The following is a 27,330-nucleotide window of genomic DNA, read 5'->3' on the forward strand; positions in this document are numbered from 1 at the left end:
ATCCGTAACTTAATCTAAAGATTAAACAAAACATTCACATATAGGTTTTATATATTAGGTTAAGAAAATGCTGATGGAAGGGTCCTTTTAAGAAGTGACATCTGTGCGTTTTTTTACATTCTATTACATTTACCATTTTTTTTAAAGCCTTACCATACACTCACCTAAAGAATTATTAGGAACACCATACTAATACAGTGTTGGACCCCCTTTTGCCTTCAGAACTGCCTTAATTCTACGTGGCATTGATTCAACAAGGTGCTGATAGCATTCTTTAGAAATGTTGGCCCATATTGATAGGATAGCATCTTGCAGTTGATGGAGATTTGAGGGATGCACATCCAGGGCACGAAGCTCCCGTTCCACCACATCCCAAAGATGCTCTATTGGGTTGAGATCTGGTGACTGTGGGGGCCATTTTAGTACAGTGAACTCATTGTCATGTTCAAGAAACCAATTTGAAATGATTCGAGCTTTGTGACATGGTGCATTATCCTGCTGGAAGTAGCCATCAGAGGATGGGTACATGGTGGTCATGAAGGGATGGACATGGTCAGAAACAATGCTCAGGTAGCCCGTGGCATTTAAACGATGCCCAATTGGCACTAAGGGGCCTAAAGTGTGCCCTGAAAACATCCCCCACACCATTACACCACCACCCTGCACAGTGGTAACAAGGCATGATGGATACATGTTCTCATTCTGTTTACGCCAAATTCAGACTCTACCATTTGAATGTCTCAACAGAAATCGAGACTCATCAGACCAGGCAACATTTTTCCAGTCTTCAACAGTCCAACTTTGGTGAGCTCGTGCAAATTGTAGCCTCTTTTTCCTATTTGTAGTGGAGATGAGTGGTACCCGGTGGGGTCTTCTGCTGTTGTAGGCCATCCGCCTCAAAGTTGTGTGTGTTGTGGCTTCACAAATGCTTTGCTGCATTCCTCGGTTGTAACGAGTGGTTATTTCAGTCAACGTTGCTCTTCTATCAGCTTGAATCAGTCGGCCCATTCTCCTCTGACCTCTAGCATCCACAAGGCATTTTCGCCCACAGGACTGCCGCATACTGGATATTTTTCCCTTTTCACACCATTCTTTGTAAACCCTAGAAATGGTTGTGCGTGAAAATCCCAGTAACTGAGCAGATTGTGAAATACTCAGACCGGCCCGTCTGGCACCAACAACCATGCCACGCTCAAAATTGCTTAAATCACCTTTCTTTCCCATTCTGACATTCAGTTTGGAGTTCAGGAGATTGTCTTGACCAGGACCACACCCCTAAATGCATTGAAGCAACTGCCATGTGATTGGTTGACTAGATAATTGCATTAATGAGAAATAGAACAGGTGTTCCTAATAATTCTTTAGGTGAGTGTATATACACAGTGCAGCAGTGAAAGCCCCCCTGTGGACCACCGTATATGTATGGCATAGCGACAGATAGCATAAGCTAGGCAGCTGAGCACAAGCCTTCAGTAATGGGTGTCAGCTAGAGCACACTTTACTCCAGTACTTACCTGCTGATGCCTAGTTTAACTTTTAGTTGATCCAAGACTGATTCATCCTTCCATAACTGCAATAAGAAAAAAAAAGAAGACATTTGGTCCTATACTCTGTAATCTTCATCATGGTCTACCTCAACAACACACAGCAGCTACTGCCCCCGTAAGTATTTATGCTTGCAGGGATTTATCAAACAGGCATGTATACTGCACATCTGCTGACAACTTGGGTATGACCAGTTTTAGTGCCTGTTCAGTTTTAAAGGGGATCTCTCCGGGACTTAAAGGGTTTCTCTGGAAATGATTTAAAATCGCGGCAAGCAACCCGTTCTGTAAGGCGAGCAGGACTGGTTGCCTCCACTTGTAGAGATGCCGAGAGGGATGAGGGTGAGCCACCATTTTAAATCATTCCCGGAGAACCCCTTTAAGTACTGATGACCTATACTTACTGTAGTGCTTTGCCCATTTAAGTCAATCCTAAGGATAGGTTATCAATAGATAAAGGGAATGTGTCAACTACTATTTTTTTTCTCCCAGTTAAACCTAGATAGCGACACATATCCTTTGTTTCTAATCTGTTTTTATTATTTTCCGATTGTAGATTTTTTAAATTCTATATCCTGAACATTGTGGGGGGCCGCCATCTTGCCTGAGCTGTTGATTACAGCACTTGGATATACTTCACAGCAGGGGTGCACAACCTTTTTTGGTCTAAGGGCTGCATTGTCACATCACACTATTTCAAGGGGCCGCAAATAAATTTTTAAAAAGTTGATCGGCGCTCATCTGCCTATTACACAAGCCAGTGCCAGTGACTGGGGAGGAGTGATCGCTGCCACAGTCATTCCGCCTTCATTTAGATTACACAGGGAGATGTGCTCAGGGCCGTCTTTAATATTGATTGGACCCTGGGCAAAAATTTACTTGGGCCCCCTGGATCCCGCCTTCCCACACCTTAGCAGGCAATCACGCCCTCCACCACAACACACACACACAAAAAATCCACACATCTGGTAGAGTACAGTGAATGACTGTAAATACTTCCAGTTCTGAAGACTCCAGTGGCTCAGGATCAGTGCTCTGGGCAGCTGGGCTCAGGCTGGAAGTGGGCACCGCTCTGCAGGAAGGAGACCAGGGCTCGGCTCACCCTAGCGTTACAGTGCACCCCAGCACCCCACAGTATGCAGTATAGCACCCTATAGTATACAGCAACCCACAGTATGCAGTATAGCACCCTATAGTATACAGCACCACACAGTATGCAGTATAGCACCCCACAGTATACAGCACTGTAACGGACCGTTTCCGCAGACAAGGGGTTAAAATCCGTTTAGGCGATAAGCCCCTTTCTGAGAGACAGGCCCAGCTACTGCAGAACACCAATGTCCCGAACTGGATACAAAGTAGCACTCCAAACTGGAACCTCACGAATAGCTGCTAGCAGACAAACAGGAATCAGCTTACACTCCTAGCAATCGGTCTTCTAACAGCATACAGTGAATCCCCCCAATAACGAGACAAGGCTCCGTGTTGAGGGTCAAACAGTGGTCTGACTGTACTGTACCTCTTTTATTCATAAACCACAAACATAGTACTGCCCACAGGGGTTTGAAATGCAACCAATCAGTAATTTACAACACATACAATGTAAGTACAGCCCATCTGGTGTACACGCCCCTAGGGGACCAGAATGAAGACTGACATAGGACAGATAAACAGCACTTAGGACACACAGACAACACATCCCCACAATGCATCAAGGTTTCCTCCTCTCTGCCCTCGAGACACCCGAGGCGTAATCCAATTATCTCTCAAAACAAAGAGAAGTCACCAATATACATGTAGATACAACAGGACAGACATCACCATTTAAACACACAATGGGACAATAGAAACACACCCAGCATTTTCCTCCCAAGCTGACAAGTTACACTTATTATAAATTGTTACAACTTTGTGAGTTTACATTGGCCATACATATAACTTACATCAATTTAAACAGTATAACTTGGGGACAAACCTATCCAAAATTCACTTGAATAGGTTCAGGGGTTTAAAAGTTAGTATATGGCCCATAATCCAGGGGCAAGAGGCCAGCAGCCAGTCCTCTCCAAAACCCAGTGGCGAGGTTGGTTTCGCCACACATCTCCCCCCCCCAGGGAAGACTAACCAGATACCTGACCTCACGCCGGTCGGTACCTGAGTTAGTCTGGCAGCCCACCCACAACCAAATACTGGACCTGTTGACTTTAGTAGCCTGTCTCTGTCCAGTGAGTCCACCAAGGTTATGTTGGAAGCTGGTACTCCCGGTCTCTGTGTTGCTCCCTGGCTTGGAGTGGAGGTTGCTTTGTGGGCAGGCATCAGCGGTACTCTGCCCTGGTGCCAGCGCTACCACGGAAGAAGCCTGGTTGGAGCCTGGTTGTTGGAGGGGGAGACCGACTGTCTCTACCCCCTGTGCTGTAAGTGCAGAGACCACGGTCCCATCTGCACGGTTGTGGGGCTTACTGTCTCCCCCTGGTGCGTTAAGCTGCCGCTGGGGAGAGGGGGTAACGAGCTCCTCTCCCATACATATTTCCAGCCGCTGGGGAGGGCGACCGACCATCTCCGCTCTCAATACAGTATCCTGCTGCTGGGGAAAGGAGACTGGGCTCTCTATTCCCTGCTGGACACTCTGCCGCTGGGGGACAGGACCGACTGTCTCTGCCCCCTGTAACTCCGCCTGCCGCTGGGGAATGGAGACTGCGCTCCCAATTCCCAAAAAATCATGCTGCTGCTGGGGGGCAGGAACAACTACCTCTGCCCCCTGTAACTCAGCCTGCCGCTGGGGAGGGAGGGCACTGCTCTCCTCTCCCTGCATTTCACACTGCCGCTGGGGAATGGAGACGGGGCTCCCAATTCCCTGCTGGACCGGTGGAGAGACCTCGGTCCCATCTCTACCGGCCACCTGGGGTCCTTCCCAGTAACATTCTACAATATCTGCCCAGCTGAATGGGTCTGGATCTGTCACCTTACCGTCCTGCTGAGCCTTCTCAATGGAGTGGAAGAGATCTCGGTAGTCCTGCTCCAGTTCCCACTCCAGGGTTGCTAGGTGAGCCAGGTCTTGCTCTACCTCATGGGGGTCATCCCACTCATGCCTAGCCTCCCTCATAAAAAATGTCCTGAAGTCTGGACTGTGCAGGGCTCCCGAAGTCAGGCTCTGCAAAGGACTCCCATAACAAGCCAGGACCATAAAACTCCTCTCCCTCTGGCTTGTCATGTTCGGCTGTCCAGGGTATATACTGTGCCATATACCACCAAAGCGCCTGGTAGGCATCCTCCAGCCATAGCTCCTGCCATACCCGGTGCTCTAGTTCCTTCACCCATTCCTCCAGGGGCTGCTCTCCCAGGAAGGGCATCCGCAGGGCCACTTGCTTCTGCAACCGCTGCTCTTCACTGGGGAGACTCTCACCCCGCTGGTATTGTAGATTATCCAGGGCCTGGTACCAGATGCCTTTCCTTAATGCATTCCGGCCATCCAGGTCCTCCTCCTCGTATAACACTGCTGGTTCCATCCTGGTGCTTTTAGGGTCGCTGTACTGGGACATGCGTTGCCTTTAAATTGTAGAATCCACAGAAATGGTGTCTCCTGTAGCTGTCCTTCTGGCTGTAGGAACGATCCCGCTGCTTGCCACCAATGTAACGGACCGTTTCCGCAGACAAGGGGTTAAAATCCGTTTAGGCGATAAGCCCCTTTCTGAGAGACAGGCCCAGCTACTGCAGAACACCAATGTCCCGAACTGGATACAAAGTAGCACTCCAAACTGGAACCTCACGAATAGCTGCTAGCAGACGAACAGGAATCAGCTTACACTCCTAGCAATCGGTCTTCTAACAGCATACAGTGAATCCCCCCAATAACGAGACAAGGCTCCGTGTTGAGGGTCAAACAGTGGTCTGACTGTACTTCACGTACAGCCTCTTTTATTCATAAACCACAAACATAGTACTGCCCACAGAGGTTTGAAATGCAACCAATCAGTAATTTACAACACATACAATGTAAGTACAGCCCATCTGGTGTACACGCCCCTAGGGGACCAGAATGAAGACTGTGACATAGGACAGATAAACAGCACTTAGGACACACAGACACAACACATCCCCACAATGCATCATGGTTTCCTCCTCTCTGCCCTCGAGACACCCGAGGCGTAATCCAATTATCTCTCAAAACATAAAGAAGTCACCAATACACATGTAGATACAACAGGACAGACATCACCATTTAAACACACAATGGGACAATAGAAACACACCCAGCATTTTCCTCCCAAGCTGACAAGTTACACTTATTATAAATTGGTACAACTTTGTGAGTTTACATTGGCCATACATATAACTTACATAAATTTAAACAGTATAACTTGGGGACAAACCTATCCAAAATTCACTTGAATAGGTTTAGGGGTTTAAAAGTTAGTATATGGCCCATAATCCAGGGGCAAGAGGCCAGCAGCCAGTCCTCTCCAAAACCCAATGGCGAGGTTGGTTTCGCCACAAGCACCACACAATATATAGTAGAGCAGTATAGCAGCCCACAGTATACAGTAGAGCAGTATAGCACCTCACCGTATACAGCACCCCAAACTATACATGATACAGCACTCCACAATATACAGCACCCACAGTATACAGTATACAGCCCCCCACAGTATACAGTACAGCAGTATAGCACTCCACAATATACAGCCCCCCACAGTATACACCCCACCACAGTATACAGCCCCCCACAGTATACAGTACAGCACTCCACAATATACAGCAACCACAGTATACAGCCCCCCACAGTATACAGCACCCCACTATACAGTATTTTACAGTATATTAGCATAACAGCCCCTGTCACCTTTTTCTGATGTAATATTTCACAAAAAAAGCTCCACAGTTAAGGCAAACTTCTACAGCAACACTCCTGGTAGAAAGGACCTTGATGACCTCATAGCCATGTGACCAGTAATATTGCTAGGTTATTGGTCACATGGTGATGATGTCATCTAAGGTCCTAGAGAATCACAGCTCTCAAAGTAAGCTGCCTGGAGTGCCGGCAGGCATGGCATGGCAGTACCCCCTGTGTAGCTGACAGCCTGACACCCGGGGCAGTGGCTAGCAGGGCTCAAGAGGCAGCTGCCTTGGGCCCCCCAGGAGCAACTGGGCGCGGGGCAGCTGCCCCTTTTGCCCCTTGTTAAAGACGGCCCTGGATGTGCTGCAGATAATCGTACATCTTTCATCCTGATAAAATATGCAAAGCAGCCGACAAAGGAGTGATTCCTTGTTTATCGACTGATCAGCGTCACAGTTATACCGGCCATATATAAGATATGAGCGTTCCTATGAACACTTGTTCCCAGTAATTGTCCCAAATATCGTGCTGCAGCATAGCCCCTGATACCGAAGAGTCATACTTACCTGCTTCCCCACCTCTCCGGTCCTTCGCACTGCCCCCCGCTGTGTACACCTGGCAGTGCATGGACATGTTTATACACCACTCCAGCCAATGACTGGCTTAGGCGGTGATGTGGCCACAAGCAGCCTGTCACTTCTGAAGCCAGTCATTGACTGGAGCCGTGCGAGTGACCATGGCTATGCACTATCAGGTGTAAACAGGGGGGGGGGGGGCAGCGCAGAGGACCAGAGCGGCGTGAAACGTAATTATGAATTTTCTATTTTGGAGGCCAGGCTGCAGAAAAGTGGTGACATTTCCTTCCTTCCTGCCTCCTATTCATAAATCAGTGCTTTCCTTCACTGCAGAGGATGGAGCTCACTGGTTATTACCATCTCCTGCCAATCCAGTTATCGGCGCCCTGCAGTAACCACTTTACCTTGCTATTGGGGAAGGCGCTTATTGGTTAACGCTTGAATGACCAGGCCTGAAAAGGCCTTAAATGACCAGACACTTTTTTGTGAATTAGAACGCGTGGTTGTTCAAACGGTTGTAACTATCTTATTTGTTGGACAACCAAAATAATTTTTGCAACAATTTTTATTTGTGGGAAACTGTACAAAATGTTTTTAAAAAGTATATTTTTTTCAAACTATAGCTCCTTAATTCTTTAACTATGCAAACTGACACCAAAATAAATGATTAGAATTAGTTCCCTATTTTGTGTAGGCAGTTTTGTTATAGAATATGTATAAAGAAAAAATATGGGTGATTCAGTCAGCACAACCCTGTTTGCAGGTGCACATCGCTATGGCGAACTACACATACAAAAGTAAAAACACAAATGCAATAGCACTCTGCAACCAGCACTCTGCCCTGCCTCCATGCTGGATGCTGAATGAGGCATTGGTGTACATTTTGGCCAAAGCGTAATAAGCCACTCACCACGTCAAGGTCGCCTCTATGAGTGGTCCCTAACACTAGTACCTACCTGTTATGGGCCATGATAGCCACACAAAATCCAGGGAGCGCAGGTACAGCTTGCACGCCAGGCACACTATGCTTTTAACCCCGTCCGGTGCCATTACAGCTTTCATCGGATCCAGAGATGCAAGTACCAACATGCATGCTGAGCCCACTATACTTCTCCTGGAGCCATATAATATGTATAGTTTCATGTGAATGGGGTGGTAATGGTGACAGATTTAATTGGTGTTTTTTCTTTTATGTATTTTTTTTTTAAACTTTATTTTTTATATATTTCTGCTACATAATATGTCCCTTAAGAGGTCATAAAAAGACCTTCACTTTTAAAAATTTTGCACTTTTAATTTTTTACATTTATTTGTATTTTATTAATATTTTATTAGAATTGTTTTTTTACTTATTTTTTCAAATATATTTTTACCATATCCCACTAGGGGTCATAAAAAGACTGTTGGAGGACAAAACACTTTTTATTTTCTTAATATCCTTTTTATTTTATTTGTATTTTTTTTTTTTACAGAATTTTCTATAATTTTTTAAAATATACTTTTGCCACATAATACGTCCCGAAGGGGTTATAAAAAGACTGTTGCGGGACAGTGAATACTCTTATTTAGCACTTTTTTCTTTTTATTGTATTACATTTTTCCATTTTTTTTTTTTTTTTGTGCCACATAATATTTTATTTTTCTTTTATTTATATTTTTTATTTAGGTTTTCAATTTTTTTTAAATAAGTTTAACTTATTTTTTTTTAAATATATTTTTACCACATAATTTGTCCCCAAGAGGTCACTGAAAGACCTTTGGGAGACAATAAGTGACTTTTTTTTGTACTATTTCCACTGTAACTGGAGCATCCAAAGGAGCCCCAGTTACAGAGAAACCAGCCTGCTGGAGGGGCTTTGTACAAGGGCAGAGCTGATCAGGATCTATTGACCCTGCAGCTCTGCACTCCTCTGCCCCGCGAGACAACCAGCGATCACGTGATTGCCAGGTCCACACTGCAGAGCGCTCAGAGGAGAAGGCAGAAGCGCTGGTAAAGCGCTTCTGTCTTCTCTTCGGCTTCCCTGCTCTCACTAAAAGCTGGGGACCCTTTCCGCTCCTGCTACAGTGCAGGAGCAAAGCCTGTGATCCATCCGCTGTGCAGCACTCCAGGCAGAAACACATTGCAGGATCAACTGTGTTTCTGCCCAGCAGGACGGGGGCCGCAAACCATGGCTCTGGGGGGCCGCATGCAGTCCGTGGGCGCAGGATGTGCACCCCTGCTTTACAGTAACCACCATAGGCCACAGGTACAATAGACAGGCTGACCTTGTTAACTTCTATGGGAGAATTTACTAGGCATGCTCTGTGACCCGTGGAGAGGTGAGGAGGGAATAGATAAGCCTTAAAGAGGACCTTTCACTACAATAAAAAATCTAAACTAAGCATACAGACATGGAGAGAGGCGCCCAGGGATCTCCCTGCACTTACTATTATCCCTGGGCGCGGCTCCATTCTCCCGATATAGGCTCCGGTATCTTCAGATTTTCGGCTCAACTGGGAGGAGCCTGCCGGCGCCTCCTTCTCCCAGGCTGTAGCGCTGGCCAATCGCAGCGCTCAGCTCCTAGCCTGAGAGGTATCTTCAGATTTTCGGCTCAACTGGAAGGAGCCTGCCGGCGTCTCCTTCTCCCAGGCTGTAGCGCTGGCCAATCGCAGCGCTCAGCTCCTAGCCTGAGAGGTTTTTCTCTCAGGCTAGGAGCTGAGCGCTGCGATTGGCCAGCGCTACAGCCTGGGAGAAGGAGACGCCGGCAGGCTCCTCCCAGTTGAGCCGAAAATCTGAAGATACCGGAGCCTATATCGGAAGAATGGAGCCGCGCCCAGGGATAATAGTAAGTGCAGGGAGATCCCTGGGCGCCGCTCTCCATGTCTGTATGCTTAGTTTAGATTTTTTATTGTAGTGAAAGGTCCTCTTTAACAATCATCTATTGTGAATGGTGGATCCTGTGTTATCTATATATAGGTGATATCTGTTATTGTATATCACGTTTAAAATGATAAGGAGATGACTGCAGAAACCTGATCTGTACAGACCAAGAAGTGGCGTTTATTATTAGACTTAGCGGCCAATGTGAAAACTGCAGGATTTTGTTAAATGTAGATACTGACATGGAAAATTAAAAATAACCACTAAAAATTCTAGAAAAATATGCTTAACATAAAAACATTGTTTAAACAAAAGGTAATTTTCTAATGACATCCCCTTAAATTCCAGGAGAACATCTTCAGAGGGGTTGTGCAGTGACTTAATATTTATGACCTCAGAATAGGTCATCAATATAAGATCGTGGGAATTGTCCAACTTCAGACACTCCTGCAGATCAGCTGTTTGAAGGGGTAGTATCACTTGTGTGAACATTGCTTCCTCTTCAAAATTACCTGCACATTGTCTTCTTTGTAGCAGTGTAAATACAACTGGTTCATTCCCTTCAAGTGAACGGGACGGGCAGTTGTAATTACACTGCGCCACTGCTGCTGCGAAGGAGAAAGCATGCAAGTAATTTTGAAGAGGAAGCAGCACTCACAAGCGCTTCAAACAGCCGATTTGTAGGAGTGGCAAGAGTCAGACTCCGACCAATCTGATATTAATGACCTATCCGGAGGATATGTCATCAATCTTAACCCGTTACTAACAGCCAATATGTTTTTTTTATGGGGGTCGCTAATAGGCCTTGGAAAGCCAGTAAAAGGGTGGTAGTCTAATCTAAGTGCTGCACGCGTCTCCTGTGCAGTAGACATGAGAGCCAGGCTCTTGCTCTAACAGCTTGGATCCGCAGAATCGCCGGTATGGGTCATTTAACCCCTTAGGTGCAGCAGTCAATCGCAGCATCTAATTGGTTTAAAGGTATGGGGCTCCCTCTTTCACCCATCAGCACCCCACAAATGAGATTTTAAGGTGTGGATGTCTTCACATGGCAGCCTGGGACCTAATGCAGGCCCCTACACTTGACTAAAATATATCCGTATCAAGATGTGCCTCTCTGGCGCAGCCTGCTGGTGGCTGTTAGTACAGCACTGACTGTATAATTCACTCTACTGCATAAGCAGTATAGAAGATTATAAAAAAAATTATATATATATATATATATATATATATATATATATATATATAAACACAGTCATGTGAAAAAATTAGGACACCCTTTGAAAGCATGTGGTTTTTTGTAACATTTTTAATAAATGGTTATTTCATCTCCGTTTCAACAATACAGAGAGATTAAAGTAATCCGACTAAACAAAGAAAACTGAAGAAAAGTCTTTTCAAGATCTTCTGTAAATGTCATTCTACAAAAATGCCTATTCTAACTGAGGAAAAAGATAGGACACCCTTGCCCCTAATAGCGAGTGTTACCTCCTTTGGCTGAAATAACTGCAGTGAGACGGTTCTTGTAGCCATCTACCAGTCTTCGACATCGGTCTGAGGAAATTTTACCCCACTCCTCAATGCAGAACTTTTTCAGCTGTGAGATGTTTGAGGGGTTTCTTGCACGTACAGCCCTTTTCAAGTCACCCCACAGCATCTCAATGGGATTCAAATCTGGACTTTGACTTGGCCATTCCAGGACTCTCCATTTCTTCTTTTTCAGCCAATCTTTGGTTGATTTACTAGTATGTTTTGGGTCATTGTCATGTTGCATGGTCCAGTTCCGCTTCAGCTTTAATTTTCTAACTGATGGTCTCACATGTTCTTCAAGCACCTTCTGATACACAGTAGAATTCATCGTGGATTCTATGATGGTGAGCTGACCAGGTCCTGCTGCAGCAAAGCAGCCCCAAACCATGACACTTCCACCTCCATGCTTCACAGTTGGTATGAGGTTCTTTTCTTGGAATGCTGTGTTTGGTTTACGCCAAACATGTCCTCTGCTGTTGTGTCCAAATAATTCAATTTTGGACTCATCTGTCCAAAGAACATTATTCCAGAAGTCCTGGTCTTTGTCAACTTTATCGCTGACAAATGTCAGTCTGGCCTCGATGTTTCTCTTGGAAAGCAAAGGTTTCCTCCTTGCACACCTCCCATGCAAGTTAAACTTGTACAGTCTCTTTCTGATTGTAGAGGCATGTACTTCTACATCAACAGTAGCCAGAGCCTGCTGTAGTTCTCGAGATGACACTTTAGGGTTTTTGGATACCTCTTTTAGCATCTTGCGGTCTGCTCTTGGGGTGAACTTGCTGGGGCGACCAGTCCTGGGCATGTTGGCAGTTGTTTTGAAAGCCCTCCACTTGTAGACTATCTTCCGGACAGTGGAATGGCTGATTTCAAAATCTTTTGAGATCTTTTTAAATCCCTTCCCAGACTCATAGGCTGCTACAATCTTTTTTCTGAAGTCCTCTGACAGCTCTTTTGCTCTCACCATGGTGCTCACTCTCACTTCAACAGTCAGGAGCACACCAAACTAAATGTCTGAGGTTTAAATAGGGCAAGCCTCATTCAACATGCAGAGTAACGATCTACTAATTATGTGCACCTGGTGTGATATACCTGTGTGAGATCTGAGCCAATTTAAGAGGGAATACATGTGAGGGTGTCCTATCTTTTTCCTCAGTTAGAATAGGCATTTTTGTAGAATGACATTTACAGAAGATCTTGAAAAGACTTTTCTTCAGTTTTCTTTGTTTAGTTGGATTACTTTAATCTCTCTGTATTGTTGAAACGGAGATGAAATAACCATTTATTAAAAATGTTACAAAAAACCACATGCTTTCAAAGGGTGTCCTAATTTTTTCACATGACTGTACATATATATATATATATATATACATACACACACACCAAAAATATAAACGCAACACTTTCGGTTTTGCTCCCATTTTGCATGAGCTGAACTCAAAGACCTGAAACATTTTCTACATACACAAAAGACCCATTACTCTTAAATATTGTTCACAAATCTGTCTAAATCTGTGTTAGTGAGCACTTCTCCTTTGCCGAGATAATCCATCCCACCTCACAGGATGCCACACCATCAAGGTGCTGATTAGACAGCATAAATATTGCACAGGTGTGCCTTAGACTGCCCACAATAGAAGCCCACTCTGAAATGTGCACATTTTTGCCTTGGGGGGGGGGGGGGGGGGGGGGCAATAGCTGTGCAAAGTTGCAGAATATTGGCAGGAACTGGAAAACGCTGTCGTACATGCCGATCCAGAGCATCCCAAACATGCTCAAAGGGTGACATGTGCGGTGAGTATGCTGGCCATGCAAGAACTGGGATGTTTCCAGCTTCCAGGAATTGTGTACAGATCCTTGCAATATGGGGCCATGCATTATCATGTTGAAATATGAGGTGATGGTCGTGGATGAATGGCACAACAATGGGCCTCAGGATCTCATCACGGTATCTCTATGCATTCAAAATGACATAAATAAAATGTTATAACAAAAACAAAGACAGGTGCACTCTGCGGTCTTACTAACCCTCGTACTGGTGTAAAATTGAGAATTAGCCAACATGTCCTGCTTGGTTTAGCGTTAGGTCCCGAGCTACTTGAGAAACCTTGGCGCGGTGCTCGGGCTCAGACATGTCCTCCAAGCAGGACATATTGGCTAATTCTCAATTTTACACCAGTACGAGGGTTAGTAAGACAGCAGAGTGCACCTGTCTTTGTTTTTGTTATATTATTATTTTTACTGTCTATTATATCCACACATTTGCTATCCTGTGTAGGATGTCCATTGTGGTACTTGTGGTCCGCTTCAGGCATCCTCCATTGTATGCATTTTTGCTGGGGTTTGCCATTAGCAGCGGACCATAAGTGCAGGATCTGCCCCCCGTTATAGATGCACCACTGCATATGGGGTTGAGCACTTCCTGCTTTTTAATACTACGCCAATTTGTAGTTTGTACATCAATAAAATGCACCTGTGTTCGTTGTCCATAACATACGCCTGCCCATACCATAACCCCACCACCACCATGGGCCACTCGATCCACAACGTTGACGTCAGCAAACCGCTCACCCACACGACGCCACACACGCTGTCTGTCCTGAACAGTGAAAACCGGGACTCATCCGTGAACAGAACGCCTCTCCAAGGTGCCAGACACCATCGGATGTGAGAATTTGACCACTAAAGTCAGTTACGACGACGAACTGCAGTCAGGTCCAGACCCAGATGAGGACGACGAGCATGCAGATGAGCTTCCCTGAGACGGTTTCTGACAGTTTGTGCAGAAATTCTTTGGTTATGCAAACAGATTGTTGCTGCAGCTGTCCGGGTGGCTGGTCTCATGTAGGTGAAAATGCTGGATGTGGAGGTCCTGGGCTGGTGTGGTTTCAAGTGGTCTGCGGTTGTGAGGCCGGTTGGATGTACTGCCAAATTCTCTGAAACGCCTTTGGAGACGGCTTATGGTAGAGAAATGAACACTCATTGCACGGGCAACAGCTCTGGCAGACATTCCTGCAGTCAGCATGCCAATTGCACGCTCCCTCAAACATTTGCGACATCTGTGGCATTGTGCTGTGGGATCAAACTATACATTTCAGAGTGGACTTTAATTGTGTGCAGTCTAAGGCACAACTGTGCAAAATTCATGCTGTCTATTCAGCACCTTGATATGCCACACCTGTGAGGTGGAATGGATTATCTCGGCAAAGGAGAAGTGCTCACTAACACAGATTTAGACAGATTTGTGAACAATATTTCAGAGTAATGAGTCTTTTGTGTATGTAGAAAATGTTTCAGATCTTTGAGTTCAGCTCATGCAAAATGGGACCAAAACAGTATCCCCCATAACAGTGAACTTCAAAGACCCCCATCCCTTAACACTGACCCCCCCACAGTGCCCCGCCTCCTTAAAATGTCACCACCACAGCATCTCACCCCCGCTTAACTTTAACCTTCACAGCAGCCTGCCCCTTTAACAGTGACCTCCACAACACCCCACCTGCCACCCTAACAAAGACCTCCACAGCGGCCTACCCCCTTAACAGTGACCCCCTCACACCTCCCTGCCCCTTTAACGGTGACCTACACAGCACCCCGTCCCCTTAACAGTGACCTCCACAGTGCCCTGACCCATTAACAGTAACCTCCACAGTGCCCGCCCCTTTAACAGTGACTTCCACAGTACCCCACTGCCTTAACAGTGACCTCCACAGCGGCCTGACAATCATCCAATCGAATTCCTTTTCTTACACGGAATTATTTTCTTTAATTGACAGTATATAAAACCCCACAGAATTAGTATACACTTAAGGTCATGTGAGTTACATAAGCCTCTACAACAACATTGGCTAAGCATCACAATCGAAATCATATTAACTTGCACATAAGCTGTCTTATACTAAGAATGTCCTTCGTTGCCTATAGCATCCAATCAGAGCTCATATTAATGACATGTAGCAAAATAGAAGCTGAGCTATGATTGGTTGCTAAATAAAACCTGATGAATATCCAGGCTAACTGCCACAACAGCCAACAGACAATGGCTCCTGTAGTTTGACGGTAAGGTTACTAAGCGTATTTTTTGGCAAATAATTGGAAAGTGTGGGGTGAAAATTTCCACTCAAAACATAGTCAATGACATTCCCCGAGTCACAGGAGGCGGCTGGGCAAGTGCGGACATACATACACTCAGCTTTATATTACACACACACACTAATATATATATATATATATATATATATATATATATACACATATACACACACACACATATACACACACACCACACTAGCAGAAGGACCCGGCTTCACACGGGTATATTTCATCTTTCGTTTAATGTTTGTGTGTGTCATTAAAAGATAGACAGTATCCACTATAATACTGACATCTACAGTACCCCGCCCCTTTAACAGTAACCCCCACAGCGGCCGCCCCTTTATTAGTGACCTCCAAAGTACCCAGTCTCGTTAACAGTGATTTCCACAATAACCCACCTCCTTAACAGTGACCTCTACAGAGCTCTGTTCCCTTAAAATGTGACCTCCACAACACCCTGCCCCCTTAACTGTGACCTCCACAGTTCCCTGTCCCCTTAAAAGAGATCTCCACAGCGCCCGCCCCTTTAACAGTGACCTCCGGAGCATCTTGCGCCCTTATCAGTGACCTCCACAGCATTCCGCCCCCTTAACAGTGACCTTCACAGCGGCCGCCCCTTTATTAGTGACCTCCACAGTACCCCATCTCCTTAACAGTGATTTCCACAACACCCTGTCCCCTTAACACTGACCAACATAGTAAACCGTCCCCTTAACTGTGACCTTCACAGCAGCCTGCCCCTAGGGTGGCCAGAGGTCCAGTTTTAGGCCGGACAGTCCGGCTTTCGGACACCCTGTCCTCCGTCCGGCGCAGGGCCTGGATGGACACAGGGATGTTATTTTGAACAGCTCACTCTTAGACAGCAGCACAGTGCTGTCTGAGTGTTAGCTGCAGGGAGAAAGTCACCCTCCCTCCCACCTATGCAGCTGACAGAAGTTGATTTTTACCTTCATTTTTTCAATCCCCTTCGGCTGCGGAGTGGGAGGGGATGTGGCTTAGCGGGACCTGGGGGCAGGGTTTTTAGTTCCGTCTTTTGAGGGTGGCCTGAATGGCCACCCTACCTGCCCCTGAACTGTGACCTCCACAGCACTCCGCTCCCTTAACAGTGTAATCCACAGCACCCTGCCCCTTTAAAGCTGACCTACAGCAGTTAAGAAAAATGGCGGGGTTGTTATGGAAACCTGGTGTAAAACTGTGTGTATGTGGAGATTAAGGGCCTGCGAGCTTTTATTGGCTGATAAGAGTCATGTGACCAGGCTTCTATTGGCTAATGCATGTTTGGGGAATCTCTCACGCAGGGATATCCTTTTGAACAGCTCACTCTCAGACAGCAGAACTGTGCTGTCTGAGCGTGAGCTGCAGGGATAAAGTCATCATCCCTCACACCCCTGCAGCTGACAGAAGTTGATTTTTACCTTCATTTTTTCAATCCCTGTCGGGAGTGGAGTGGGAGGGGGTGTGGCCTAACCTAATCGAGGGCGTGGCTTAGTGGGACCTGGGAGTGGGGGTTTTAAGTCAGTCTTTTAAGTGTGGCCTGAATGGCCACCCTACCTGCCCCCTGAACTGTGACCTCCACAGCACTCTGCTCCCTTAACAGTGTCATCCACAGCGCCCTGCCCCTTTAAAGCTGACCTGCAGCAGTGAAGAAAAATGGCGGGGTTGTTATGGAAACCTGGTGTAAAACTGTGTGTATGTGGAGACTAAGGACCTGCGAGCTTCTATTGGCTGATAAGGGACATGTGACCGTGTGTATGGCAGTTGGGATATGAAGAAAAATATCTGCAGGCTTCTATTGGCTAATGTAGGTCATGTGATGTGCCATATTTGTATTTTTTTGGGAATATCTCAGGAACGGGCTAGAGAGCTGAGACCCGGTCTAAAACCTCCCAGGACACCTGATGTACCTGTGTGCCAAATTTCGTATTTGTAAATGCAACCATTAGCGGACATACATACATACACTCAGCTTTATATTTTAAATACACCTTGTTTCCATTGGAAAAAAAAAATCCTCACCACAAATTTGGTATCATCGCATTCATAATGACCTGTACTACACAATGATCATGTAATTTAGCCCATACGGTTAACTGTGAATTTAGAATACGGTGAAAAAAAAAAGCCAGTATTGCTGTTTTTTGTTTATTCGCTACCAAAGGAAACAATAAAAAGCGATCAAAAATTATTATTAACCTCAAAATAATACCACTGAAAACTATAAGCCATCCCGCTAAAATCAAATCAAAAAGTCCTCACACAGCTCGTAGAATGAAAAATAAAAAAAAACATGCAAAAACATTATATTTTTTTTGAAAAAAAGAGTTTTTATTGCGTAGCCAAAGGTAGTAAAATAAAAAAAATAAACCTACACATATTTGGTATTGCTGTTATTGTACTGACCCACAGAAAAAACTCTGTGGCAGTATTGCTGTTTTCTTTAATTAACCACTTCCCGCCACGCTAACGCCGAAAGGCGTCATTTCTGCGGCGCTCCCAGGTCACACTAACGCCAATAGGCGTCATCTCGCGTGAGCCGAGATTTCCTGTGAACGCGCGCACACAGGCGCGCGCGTTCACAGGAACGGAAGGTAAGAGAGTTGATCTCCAGCCTGCCAGCGGCGATCGTTCGCTGGCAGGCTGGAGATGTGTTTTTTTTAACCCCTAACAGGTATATTAGACGCTGTTTTGATAACAGCGTCTAATATACCTGCTACCTGGTCCTCTGGTGGTCCCATTTGTTTGGATCGACCACCAGAGGACACAGGTAGCTCAGTAAAGTAGCACCAAGCACCACTACACTACACTACACCCCCCCCCCGTCACTTATTAACCCCTTATTAGCCCCTGATCACCCCATATAGACTCCCTGATTACCCCCCTGTCATTGATTACCCCCCTGTCATTGATTACCCCCCTGTAAAGCTCCATTCAGACGTCCGCATGATTTTTACGGATCCACTGATAGATGGATCGGATCCGCAAAACGCATCCGGACGTCTGAATGAAGCCTTACAGGGGCGTGATCAATGACTGTGGTGATCACCCCATATAGACTCCCTGATCACCCCCCTGTCATTGATTACACCCCTGTCATTGATCACCCCCCTGTAAAGCTCCATTCAGACGTCCGCATGATTTTTACGGATGCACTGATAGATGGATCCGATCCGCAAAACGCATCCGGACGTCTGAATGAAGCCTTACAGGGGCATGATCAATGACTGTGGTGATCACCCCATATAGACTCCCTGATCACCCCCCTGTAAAGCTCCATTCAGATGTCCGCATGATTTTTACGGATGCACTGATAGATGGATCGGATCCGCAAAACGCATCCGGACGTCTGAATGAAGCCTTACAGGGGCATGATCAATGACTGTGGTGATTACCCCCCTGTAAAGCTCCATTCAGATGTCCGCATGATTTTTACGGATGCACTGATAGATGGATCGGATCCGCAAAACGCATCCGGACGTCTGAATGAAGCCTTACAGGGGCGTGATCAATGACTGTGGTGATCACCCCATATAGACTCCCTGATCACCCCCCTGTCATTGATTACCCCCCTGTCATTGATTACCCCCCTGTAAAGCTCCATTCAGACGTCCGCATGATTTTTACGGATCCACTGATAGATGGATCGGATCCGCAAAACGCATCCGGACGTCTGAATGAAGCCTTACAGGGGCATGATCAATGACTGTGGTGATCACACCATATAGACTCCCTGATCACCCCCCTGTCATTGATTACCCCCCTGTAAAGCTCCATTCAGATGTCCGCATGATTTTTACGGATGCACTGATAGATGGATCGGATCCGCAAAACGCATCCGGACGTCTGAATGAAGCCTTACAGGGGCGTGATCAATGACTGTGGTGATCACCCCATATAGACTCCCTGATCACCCCCCTGTCATTGATTACCCCCCTGTCATTGATTACCCCCCTGTAAGGCTCCATTCAGATGTCCGCATGATTTTTACGGATCCACTGATAGATGGATCGGATCCGCAAAACGCATCCGGACGTCTGAATGAAGCCTTACAGGGGCATGATCAATGACTGTGGTGATCACCCCATATAGACTCCCTGATCACCCCCCTGTCATTGATCACCCCCCCTGTCATTGATCACCCCCCTGTCATTGATCACCCCCCTGTCATTGATCACCACCCCTGTCATTGATCACCCCCCCTGTCATTGATCACCCCCCTGTCATTGATCACCCCCCTGTAAGGCTCCATTCAGACATTTTTTTGGCCCAAGTTAGCGGAATTATTATTATTTTTTTCTTACAAAGTCTCATATTCCACTAACTTGTGTCAAAAAATAAAATCTCACATGAACTCACCATACCCCTCACGGAAACCAAATGCGTAAATTTTTTTAGACATTTATATTCCAGACTTCTTCTCACGCTTTAGGGCCCCTAGAATGCCAGGGCAGTATAAATACCCCACATGTGACCCCATTTCGGAAAGAAGATACCCCCAGGTATTCCGTGAGGGGCATATTGAGTCCATGAAAGATTGAAATTTTTGTCCCAAGTTAGCGGAACGGGAGACTTTGTGAGAAAAAAATTAAAAATATCAATTTCCGCTAACTTGTGCCAAAAAAAAAAAATTTCTATGAACTCGCCATGCCCCTCATTAAATACCTTGGGGTGTCTTCTTTCCAAAATGGGGTCACATGTGGGGTATTTATACTGCCCTGGCATTCTAGGGGCCCCAAAGCGTGAGAAGAAGTCTGGTATCCAAATGTCTAAAAATGCCCTCCTAAAAGGAATTTGGGCACCTTTGCGCATCTAGGCTACAAAAAAGTGTCACACATCTGGTATCGCCGTACTCAGGAGAAGTTGGGGAATGTGTTTTGGGGTGTCATTTTACATATACCCATGCTGGGTGAGAGAAATATCTTGGTCAAATGCCAACTTTGTATAAAAAAATGGGAAAAGTTGTCTTTTGCCAAGATATTTCTCTCACCCAGCATGGGTATATGTAAAATGACACCCCAAAACACATTCCCCAACTTCTCCTGAATACGGCGATACCACATGTGTGACACTTTTTTGCAGCCTAGGTGGGCAAAGGGGCCCACATTCCAAAGAGCACCTTTAGGATTTCACAGGTCATTTACCTACTTACCACACATTAGGGCCCCTGGAAAATGCCAGGGCAGTATAACTACCCAACAAGTGACCCCATTTTGGAAAGAAGACACCCCAAGGTATTCCGTGAGGGGCATGGCGAGTTCCTAGAATTTTTTATTTTTTGTCACAAGTTAGTGGAAAATGATGATTTTTTTTTTTTTTTTTTTTTTCATACAAAGTCTCATATTCCACTAACTTGTGACAAAAAATAAAAACTTCCATGAACTCACTATGCCCATCAGCGAATACCTTGGGGTCTCTTCTTTCCAAAATGGGGTCACTTGTGGGGTAGTTATACTGCCCTGGCATTCTAGGGGCCCAAATGTGTGGTAAGGAGTTTGAAATCAAATTCTGTAAAAAATGACCTGTGAAATCCGAAAGGTGCTCTTTGGAATATGGGCCCCTTTGCCCACCTAGGCTGCAAAAACGTGTCACACATCTGGTATCCCCGTACTCGGGAGAAGGTGGGGAATGTGTTTTGGGGTGTCATTTTACATATACCCATGCTGGGTGAGAGAAATATCTTGGCAAAAGACAACTTTTCCCATTTTTTTTATACAAAGTTGGCATTTGACCAAGATATTTCTCTCACCCAGCATGGGTATATGTAAAAAGACACCCCAAAACACATTCCTCAACTTCTCCTGAATACAGAGATACCAGATGTGTGACACGTTTTTGCAGCCTAGGTGGGCAAAGGGGCCCATATTCCAAAGAGCACCTTTCGGATTTCACTGGTCATTTTTTGCAGAATTTGATTTCAAACTCCTTACCACACATTCGGGCCCCTAGAATGCCAGGGCAGTATAACTACCCCACAAGTGACCCCATTTTGGAAAGAAGAGACCCCAAGGTATTCGCTGATGGGCATAGTGAGTTCATGGAAGTTTTTATTTTTTGTCACAAGTTAGTGGAATATGAGACTTTGTATGAAAAAAAAAAAAAAAAAATAAATCATCATTTTCCACTAACTTGTGACAAAAAATAAAAAATTCTAGGAACTTGCCATGCCCCTCACGGAATACCTTGGGGTGTCTTCTTTCCAAAATGGGGTCACTTGTGGGGTAGTTATACTGCCCTGGCATTCTAGGGGCCCGAATGTGTGGTAAGGAGTTTGAAATCAAATTCTGTAACAAATGACCTGTGAAATCCGAAAGGTGCTCTTTGGAATATGGGCCCCTTTGCCCACCTAGGCTGCAAAAAAGTGTCACACATCTGGTATTGCCGTACTCAGGAGAAGGTGGGGAATGTGTTTTGGGGTGTCATTTTACATATACCCATGCTGGGTGAGAGAAATATCTTGGCAAAAGACAACTTTTCCCATTTTTTTATACAAAGTTGGCATTTGACCAAGATATTTATCCCACCCAGCATGGGTATATGTAAAAAGACACCCCAAAACACATTCCTCAACTTCTCCTGAATACAGAGATACCAGATGTGTGACACTTTTTTGCAGCCTAGGTGGGCAAAGGGGCCCATATTCCAAAGAGCACCTTTCGGATTTCACAGGTCATTTTTTACAGAATTTGATTTCAAACTCCTTACCACACATTTGGGCCCCTAGAATGCCAGGGCAGTATAACTACCCCACAAGTGACCCCATTTTGGAAAGAAGAGACCCCAAGGTATTTCGTGATGGGCATAGTGAGTTCATAGAAGTTTTTATTTTTTGTCACAAGTTAGTGGAATATGAGACTTTGTAAGAAAAAAAAAAAAAAAAAAAAAAATCATTTTTCCGCTAACTTGTGACAAAAAATAAAAAGTTCTATGAACTCACTATGCCCATCAGCGAATACCTTAGGGTGTGTACTTTCCGAAATGGGGTCATTTGTGGGGTGTTTGTACTGTCTGGCCATTGTAGAACCTCAGGAAACATGACAGGTGCTCAGAAAGTCAGAGCTGCTTCAAAAAGCGGAAATTCACATTTTTGTACCATAGTTTGTAAACGCTATAACTTTTACCCAAACCATTTTTTTTTTACCCAAACATTTTTTTTTTATCAAAGACATGTAGAACTATAAATTTAGAGCAAAATTTCTATATGGATCTCGTTTTTTTTTGCAAAATTTTACAACTGAAAGTGAAAAATGTCATTTTTTTGCAAAAAAATCGTTAAATTTCGATTAATAACAAAAAAAGTAAAAATGTCAGCAGCAATGAAATACCACCAAATGAAAGCTCTATTAGTGAGAAGAAAAGGAGGTAAAATTCATTTGGGTGGTAAGTTGCATGACCGAGCAATAAACGGTGAAAGTAGTGTAGTGCCGATTTGTAAAAAAGGGCCTGGTCTTTAGGGGGGTATAAACCTGTGGTCCTTAAGTGGTTAAAAAGTTAATCAGTAAGCTATGTGTACCCCAAAATGGTGCAATTAAAAACAACCCGTCCTGCAAAAAAACAAGCCCTCATAACGACTACATTGATGGAATGCGATGATGAAAAAAATTGCTTGGTCATTAAGGCCCAAAACAGGCTGGTCAATAAGGGGTTAAGCCACTGTATAAACCCTTTATGGATGAGTGCAGTTACAAACTGTACTATGAGCTAATGAGGAGAAAAAGAAATAAAAAAAAAGACATAGTAGAGGTATGGGTTTTCTCCAAGAGTAATAGGACACTCTGGTGTTAAAAGAAGATAGCAAAGGTAACAAAAAAGTGGACTAGAAAAAAACATCTCATCAATTATGTATTGGATTTCACATTGTGAGAATGTTATGGTCATTTTTGGCAATTTTTTTTGTGAAAACAGGTAACAGGAGAGCTAAAAATAACCAGAACCACAGTAAAAGTGTCACGCCTGAATACAGTTAAAAGGGGTTTTCAGGAATTCACTATTAAAAGGGGTTGTCGTTTTTTTTTTACTATTGATGACCAATCATGCCCACCGATCAGCTGTTTGAATAGAAGGCAGCGCTCCTATAAGAGCTGCTTTCTCAGCCCTGTTTACCTGCCTACCGCAGAAATTGCAGTGGTGAGCAGTGTAATTACAAGTATAGCTTCCCCGACACCCGGGAGATATTGATGACCTATCCTGAGGATAGGCCATCAATAGTAAAAAGCGGACAACTCCTTTACCTAAAGGCCCTAGCCTGCATTGCATATTCAAAGATTCATACTTACCTGCTCAAGGTCCTGCAAGCTGGCTCTCGTTCCTCCATCTTCTGGTCCTAGGCCTGTTTTCTTCCAGGCGGGACATGGGCGCCACTGAAGCCAGTTATTGTGAAGCCACAATTTGCTAAGTAGCCCTACCCTAAAATAATTTCACTTAACGGTATGTGGCCCTCTATACAATAATTATACACTTACAGCATAACTGAACTTTGTGCGGATAAGTCCTGGAGCAAGGCAGTTCACTCTGATGTTCAGAGGTGTTAATTCTGGAGCAAGAGCTTTGGTTAGGCCAAGCAATGCAGTTTTACTGACACTGTAGGGACCCAGGGCCTGAGGGGAAAACAACAAGAGCATAAAAATGAGCACTTAAGGAGGACTATGGCATGTTCTGAAGATAAACCCTCAGGCTGGAATCATACATGCAGATTTTGGAGCCAAAGCCAGGAGAGAAATCAAAAGAAAGGAGAGGTATAAATGAAGGCTTTTATGTTCCTCTCCTACCAGATCCAGCCTTTACCTTGGCTAAAAAAAACTGCATGTATGCCTTCAGCTATAGTAACATTAAAAAGAATATTTACTTACTGGAAAAGGCATAAACCCTCCCACAGATGAGACAATCACAATACTACCACCTCTGTAGAAACAGAAAAAACACAACGGTGCTTTAGTGCCAGGTAAGCAGTAATAAAACAACAAATCTAAAGCACCTGAACCCCAATGTAAAGTCTATAAAGGGACATTTATAATACAGGTTTTGTAAAATATGGCATCAGCATGTAGGACTAAGACCAGCCACACGTGGAGGTTTCCTGATGCCATTTTAAAAGCCAAAACCAGGAGTGAATTAAAAAAAAGAGAAGTCGTATCTGTCCTTTATATTTTCTCTCCTATTATGATGCACTCCTGATTTTGGCTTCCAAAACTGGATTAGAATACCTGAACGTGTGGCTTATCCATATGTCTTATATTCACCCAAGAAAGCCCAAAAGAGTATCCTTATGGCCATTGTTAGGCTGTTTTTTTGTTTGTTTTGTTTTTTTAAGCAGACTGAAAGAGACCCTATGGGCAATGGACTGATAAACTGTCCAAACCGAAAACATGCTGGCCAATATGGTTTACATATCTATAGATTGCACATCTTGCCATTTTCTTACTCCGTAAAGTCACAGTACTGCAAGTGTAGATTGTGTAAAACAGATCCTACTTCTTTGTCAGGTATTAAAGACACTCCCTCTTCATACCCCAGAATTCTCACCCTCTTTCCAGCATTTTGGGCACCACAAGCTTCACCAACAGGAATGTTGCTTTAACATTAATGTCCAGAATCTGAGAATAGTGAGCAGAGTGATAGGATAGTGTGAGTAATCTGAGTCACTAAAGACTAGTGTTATTAGCAAGAATACAAAGATTACTTGGCAGCCAAATTGGCCATCACCAAGAGTTGGAAATACAAAAAAAAAAAAAATATATAATAATAATTTTTCCCAGGGCTGCACATGGTGGAAACAATAACAGAACTTACACTAACCTCACCCATCCCCCACTGCGGCTATTCCAACAGTGTTGGGGTCCCTGCTGCTCTCCACTTCCTGCTCTTGTCTTGACACAGCAGGAAATGGCTGGGATTGTCACTCACTCAATCACAGGCTGAGACAGATCATTTCTGCAGCAAGTGACTGACTTAGTGGCCTTCACAGGAGCATAGGGACCCTGGAACCGTTGGAATGGTGGAAAAGGCAGGTATGAATTGTACAATTTTTTTAACCATGTACAACCTAGGAAAAAAGCTTTTGTTGGCGCTTTAATACCTCTTGAAGAACAAACGGAGACTGATAATGGCTAATCATAACTAGTATGCTAACTGATTCTCAAAAAAATTTTGGGGAAATACACCCCAGATTGAACATCCATCCTAAAACTAAAACACACTTAACACAAAAAAAATAAAAAATAGCACACTGATAGAAATGTGGGATTGCTCGGCATGCAGTTATGTCTCATGGAGATATGTAAATGATTACAGGTGTCGTCTGATTAGACACTGGGTCTTGTCACAAGACTGCTTCCCCTTCTGTCCTATAAAAAGGCTCTCAGAGGCTACTTTTAGGTAGTGAGCCTCTGGTGAAAGACTGCTAGGCATGCTTCTATGATGCACTTGAAGACATTTTGTCCAGTTGACCGACTTGGAGAGGGGGTGCATCATTGGGCTGAGAGAAGCAGGATGGTTGTTTTGAAGAATTAAACACCATCTCGACCAGGGATGGCCCACCTGAGGCTCTCCAGCAGTTGCAAAACTCCAACTCCCAGCATGCCCACACTGCCTAAAGCTATCAGCCTACAGCAGGGCATGGTGAGAGTTGTAGTTTTACAACAGCTGGAGAGCCGCAGGTTGGCCATCCGTGATCTAGACTGTTCTGATGTTAGGAGGTGTTGGGAGCAATGGTTACATGAGGGCATGTACGCATGATAAACAGGCTCTAGACGGCCAGACGGACCACCAGTAGAAACGTTTGATTCGCTGACAAGAACAAGCAGCTCCTACAGTTTTGTTGTCCACCATCCAGACACAGGTGGCACCTTTCCAGCTGCTTAGCAGAAGGGAAGTTGGTAATGCCACCCAATACTTGTCCTGCCATTAACAGTCAGCCACTGTTGCCTTCGTCTGCAGTGGTGTCATGGAAGAGAAGCCTGGACTGCTAAAGACTTTAACTGAACTCAGATTTGACGACAATCAGGTTTGAGTATGGAAGTAATATTTGCAGAACATCCTGTGGCCACATGTGTTGTCTTTCATGGCAGGGCTTCATACTTTATCAGCAGGATAATGCTCGCACACACACAGAAAGGGTTTCTTAGGAATGTCTCCGCCAGATTGCAACACTTCCTTGGCCTGCCGGGTTGCCAGACTTAAAGCTAAATTGGGCATTTAAGGGTTCAGATGGGGTGTCAGCTTCAGAAATTTATGAATGTGCAAGACCTACAGACCCAGCTGCCATATATGTTGGGAAAATGTGCTGCAGGATATCATGCAGAACCTGTATACCTCCATGCCCAACCGTATCTCATCCTGTATCGAGGCTAAAGGCAGCATAACAGAGTAAGGCTACTTTCACACTAGCATTAATATTTTCCGGTATTGAGATCCGTCATAGGGTCTCAATACCGGAAGAAAACGCTTCAGTTTTGTCCCCATTCATTGTCAATGGGGGCAAAAACGTAACGCTCCAAAATGCACTGCGGTTTGCTTTCCGTCCTGGTATGCGGAGCAAGACGGTCAATGGGGACGGATCCGTTTTCTCTGACACAATAGAAAACAGATCCGTCCCCCATTGACTTTTAGTGGAGTTCATGACAAATCCGTTTTGGGTATGTTAAAAGAGAATACAACTGGATCCTTCATGACGGATGCAGATGGTTGTATTATCAGTAACGGAAGCATTTTTGCTGAGCCCTGCCGGATCCAGCAAAAAACGCTAGTGTGAAAGTAGCCTAGCAGAGGCTCGTTTCAATTGTACAGTTTTCCCAAACAAACGTATCCCTTCGCTCTAAGGCTACTTTCACACTACCGTTCAGATCGGGTCCGTCTGATGTCTGCTCAGACGGATCCGCTCCTATAATGCAGACGTTTGGATCCGTT

The 27,330-nt window shown here is 44.8% G+C and overlaps 1 protein-coding gene across 1 annotated transcript in view; it reads right to left on the reverse strand.

The window, feature by feature from the left end:
- LOC120989039 (dehydrogenase/reductase SDR family member 4-like) overlaps positions 1 to 27,330 on the reverse strand; it is a 47,549-nt gene that overhangs the window by 3,156 nt on the left and 17,063 nt on the right. The window contains exons 5-8 of the mRNA XM_040416887.1: positions 24,949 to 25,019; positions 24,276 to 24,327; positions 23,889 to 24,023; positions 1,515 to 1,570 (exon numbers count right to left, since the gene is read on the reverse strand). Of these exons, the coding sequence (XP_040272821.1) occupies positions 1,515 to 1,570; positions 23,889 to 24,023; positions 24,276 to 24,327; positions 24,949 to 25,019 (314 nt within the window). The remainder of the gene's footprint in view (positions 1 to 1,514; positions 1,571 to 23,888; positions 24,024 to 24,275; positions 24,328 to 24,948; positions 25,020 to 27,330) is intronic.

This window comes from Bufo bufo, chromosome 2 (genome assembly GCF_905171765.1).
Source record: "Bufo bufo chromosome 2, aBufBuf1.1, whole genome shotgun sequence".
Lineage (NCBI taxonomy): Eukaryota > Metazoa > Chordata > Amphibia > Anura > Bufonidae > Bufo > Bufo bufo.